Source organism: Apis dorsata, unplaced genomic scaffold, assembly GCF_000469605.1.
Source record: "Apis dorsata unplaced genomic scaffold, Apis dorsata 1.3 scaffold_231, whole genome shotgun sequence".
Classification (NCBI taxonomy): Eukaryota; Metazoa; Arthropoda; class Insecta; order Hymenoptera; family Apidae; genus Apis; species Apis dorsata.
Window position 1 is genome coordinate 1,228,296 of NW_006263513.1, and position 3,799 is coordinate 1,232,094.

The following is a 3,799-nucleotide window of genomic DNA, read 5'->3' on the forward strand; positions in this document are numbered from 1 at the left end:
AGGTAATTATGTGGCGGACGTAAATTAAGCTTGTTTAGATTGGGATTTTTATTAAGGCCCTTTATGAGAGAGTGCCGCCGCTAAATGACGCCGCGAACACTTTAACCAACTGGAATTCCTTCGAGCGAGTTGATCGAAGAGGGGTAAAGATGGATGTTTTAAATATAGGTATCGAGTATTTTTTTTTTTTCTCTCTTTTAAGATATTTATAATTTATTTTCTTATCTCCATCCGTTGATGGGGATAATTTAAAATTCTTATTAGAAATATAATAAATAGATAATATAAGTTTCCTATGTTTTGAATTCTTTCGGGGGAAATCCCATGGAGCTCGTAACTAACGATCAGGAAGTGTATAGAAGCGGGGCAGAATCTAACGACGTATACGAAAGAAATAACTAAGGGTTAGTTTAATCGTACTTTAGTAGTCGAAGGTTTTAACCTTTCTTTTGTCCCCCATTTACCGAGGGCAAGAAAGGACTGCAGTTAGTCGTGTAGCTAATGTTCGGTCCAGCTTGCTAATATATGATATGGTACGAAATAAAACTCTGCTAATCGGAAGCACTTTCGTTCCAATAATTCTTTGACTCCATCTTTCTTTCAATCCTCCTATTTTTCCTCTCTCTCTTTCTTAGAATTTTTATTATAATTTCTTCTGCAAATAAAATATATTATAAATAAAATTAAAAATCTATTAGTACATCTATTTTATGATTTTCTATTGTAACAAAATTTATACAATTTTTTTATTATAGTTGATCGTTCGTTTATTTCTGACAACTTTTCTTCTCAAAATTTCCCCTTACAAATTTTTTTAAAGAAAAAGGTACGAGAGACAAATTCAATCGATTATAACAGACAGAAAAATCAGTGTTCGTGTTTCAAATCATCCTCGTTTCAGAACGAATGTTAATTTTAGCTGCTAACGAGAGGCTATTGCTGTATAGCAAACAGCTAACTGCCTTCGCTCTAAGGTTTGTATACCGAACTTAAGCAAAACAGATACAAACTGTTCGTTATATATACACATATATATTGTAAATACTCATGTTTTCGATGAAGAAATTTCCGGTAGAAGTTTAATTCAACCGAGGATAAACAATTCGAGTGTATAAACAATTCAATGCTTCGATTTTATACACAAATTGAAAATCGAATTGTCTCTCTTATTCGTCGCGTATATATCTAACGCGAATTTAATCATCCTTTCCTATTTCATCGCCTTTTACTTTCTCATAATTGAAATAACAAACTAAAAGAAAACACGCGTGAATAAATCAAACACATTCCAATGTTTTACATTTCCAAGAACGAAATAATTAACAAACAATTGATAACGAACAATCTCCGCACGAATGTCGTCAAACAGACGTTCCTCCAAGGAATTCTCTACTCGTATCGAGAATCGAGATTCGACATTTTCTTGGATACCTTCCGCGAGGCGAGACCGGCTCCGTTCGTTCTCTCGATTAGGCTTTGCCGTCATTAAAAGTTTATAAAGAAGCAGAACTACCAGCAGTCGAGGCACGCACACACGCGTACACATATATACAGAAAAGGAGAGAAAGAGAGAGAAGTAGAGAGAAGAAGTGGAGAAATAGGGGGTGGAGAAGGGATCAACATCCCGCCTAGTCGAACGGGGGTGGCAAGAAAGTGAGGCAGAAAGCAGGAAGAGAAGGAAGAAGAAGAAGAAGAAGAAGAAGAAGAAGAGAGAGAAAGAGAGAAAGAGAGATTCCAAGCAAGTTTTCTCATGTGCAATGCATAATGAGGAAAGGCAGACAGCGCATAAAGGGCCTACAAATGAGGCTCGGGTTATACATATACATTCAGGGCTCTGGATACGCGTAACCAACGTGCACGCGCGCAAGAAGGGCGCGAAAGACTTTCATCCCTGCCTGGGTTACACACCGTTAACGCCCCCGCGACTTCTAAGCGCGCAAACGAGTTAAAAAGTTTCCCCCTTTGATTTTAGATATCCCATGGAACTTCGGAAACGATGCACTCGTAAAGTTCTAATCTTCTGTTTATGCTGAGCTCGCCGTTACGGCGATGGTCTTTGGTCTTTGGACGACGAGAGATTCATGGGGATGAATCATTTTGACAATTGTTTCGAGGTAGGATATTTTTTTTTTATTCGAGAAATTTGTTTTGCACCCCTTTCTGAAATTCGTTTCTCTCTCATTTTTCAAGTTGTTCAAATAATTATAACGTGTTAATAACGTTCTTTGTTCTTTCTTTCAATGAGAGTAAGGAAATGTAATTTAAAATATACAGTTATTAGCAAAGTATAATTAATATTTTTGAATAAGAAATTTGCGTTCTACATGTATTTCCACGAGTCATTAAATACTATTGAGTTGCTCGAATGAATTTTCTTCGTGTTGGAATTGCTGGTTTCTCAACACAGGCTGTTAAAATAATAGCAGCCGAAAATACGAGCACGTAATGACCGACGCATGCTACATGAAAACCGATTAAAGGTGTTAGATCGATCTTCCTTGGTAACTGAACTCTCTATACTCGCTCACGGCCGATCGAACACGTTACTGGTTCGTTCGACATCAAATATAAGCACGAATTTTAGTTATCGTGTATTCTGTTTTACTGTCGATTAATTTATATTACTCGGAGAACGAAACAGACTTACCTTGTTCATGATTTGGCGGGGATAGTCCCGCCTTGGGAAGATCGACTCTGTAACAGAAAAGAGAAAACAATTATTGCTATTCGAATGTAAGTACTCGATTAATGTTTAAAAATTATAATATACATTGAATTTTTTAACATATTGTAAATATAAAATACTTTTACTTTCAATTTCAACTTTTTAATGTTGTATTATTCAAAATTCTTACTTACACTCGATACTTGTGAAATTTACGAAAATTTATGAAAAATATTGAAGATATTTTACAAATATTTTCCTATGAAATTTTGTTATCCTAACAATATCGAAACACGATTATTTTATCTAAAACCAAGATATCGTTCATCCGCGAAAAATATAATATAATATAATCTTCTCATCCTTTCAACCCTTTTCCCTAGCTCGCCTTATGACGGCAGCTAATGCACGCAGGTTAGTCCTCGATCGTGCACCTCAATCCCGCATCTTCAACCCACTCCCCCATTTTCTCCTCTCTTCCACCCCTGAACGGGCACCACCGAATTCCCGTAATCTAATGAATGGCCTAACCCCAATATCCTCTCGGCTCAGCCTCACCACCCCCTATATACTCCGCAGCTGTATGTACCACGCATGTAAATACGTTCACGAACGAGAGATTCGAGCGATATCGGCGTGCTATCGGCGTGTAACGTGTTTCTTTAAAACTCGACTACCCTCCAGCGGCAATTAATTATTTTGACATTATCGAGACTCGCTCTCCCCCTCGACGAGACAGAGAAAGAGAGAGTGTCTTCCTCGTCGATTTATCCAAGACGATCGAATCGGATGTCCACCAATTTCCTCTACACCGATCCTCGATTAAGAGACGTTTCTCCATTAACAAACTCTTCGACGAATTTCGACTCGAAGAATAAGAGATCGATAATATCGTGGATGCGAGAATTTAAGTTTTTTTTTTTTAGAATCAAAGGAGAAACGCGATGGAGAATTTTCGTAAACGGGGGAAAAAGGAGAAGAAATTAGTAGAAAACAAATTGAACTTGGAAGCGGAACTTTTCAATGCGCTTCGTTAGATATAGAGCGACCCAACTGGCAGTCTGACCCAACGAACTGCCCCAACTGATCCCAACCAAGAAAAAAAAAAAACGAAAAAAACCAAAAAAGGAAAAA

The 3,799-nt window shown here is 37.3% G+C and overlaps 1 protein-coding gene across 1 annotated transcript in view; it reads right to left on the reverse strand.

Annotated features, from left to right (window-relative positions):
- Positions 1–3,799, reverse strand: part of LOC102675044 — a 302,188-nt gene that overhangs the window by 68,632 nt on the left and 229,757 nt on the right. Inside the window, exon 4 of the mRNA XM_031510487.1 lies at positions 2,648–2,694. Within this exon, the coding sequence (XP_031366347.1) occupies positions 2,648–2,694 (47 nt within the window). The remainder of the gene's footprint in view (positions 1–2,647; positions 2,695–3,799) is intronic.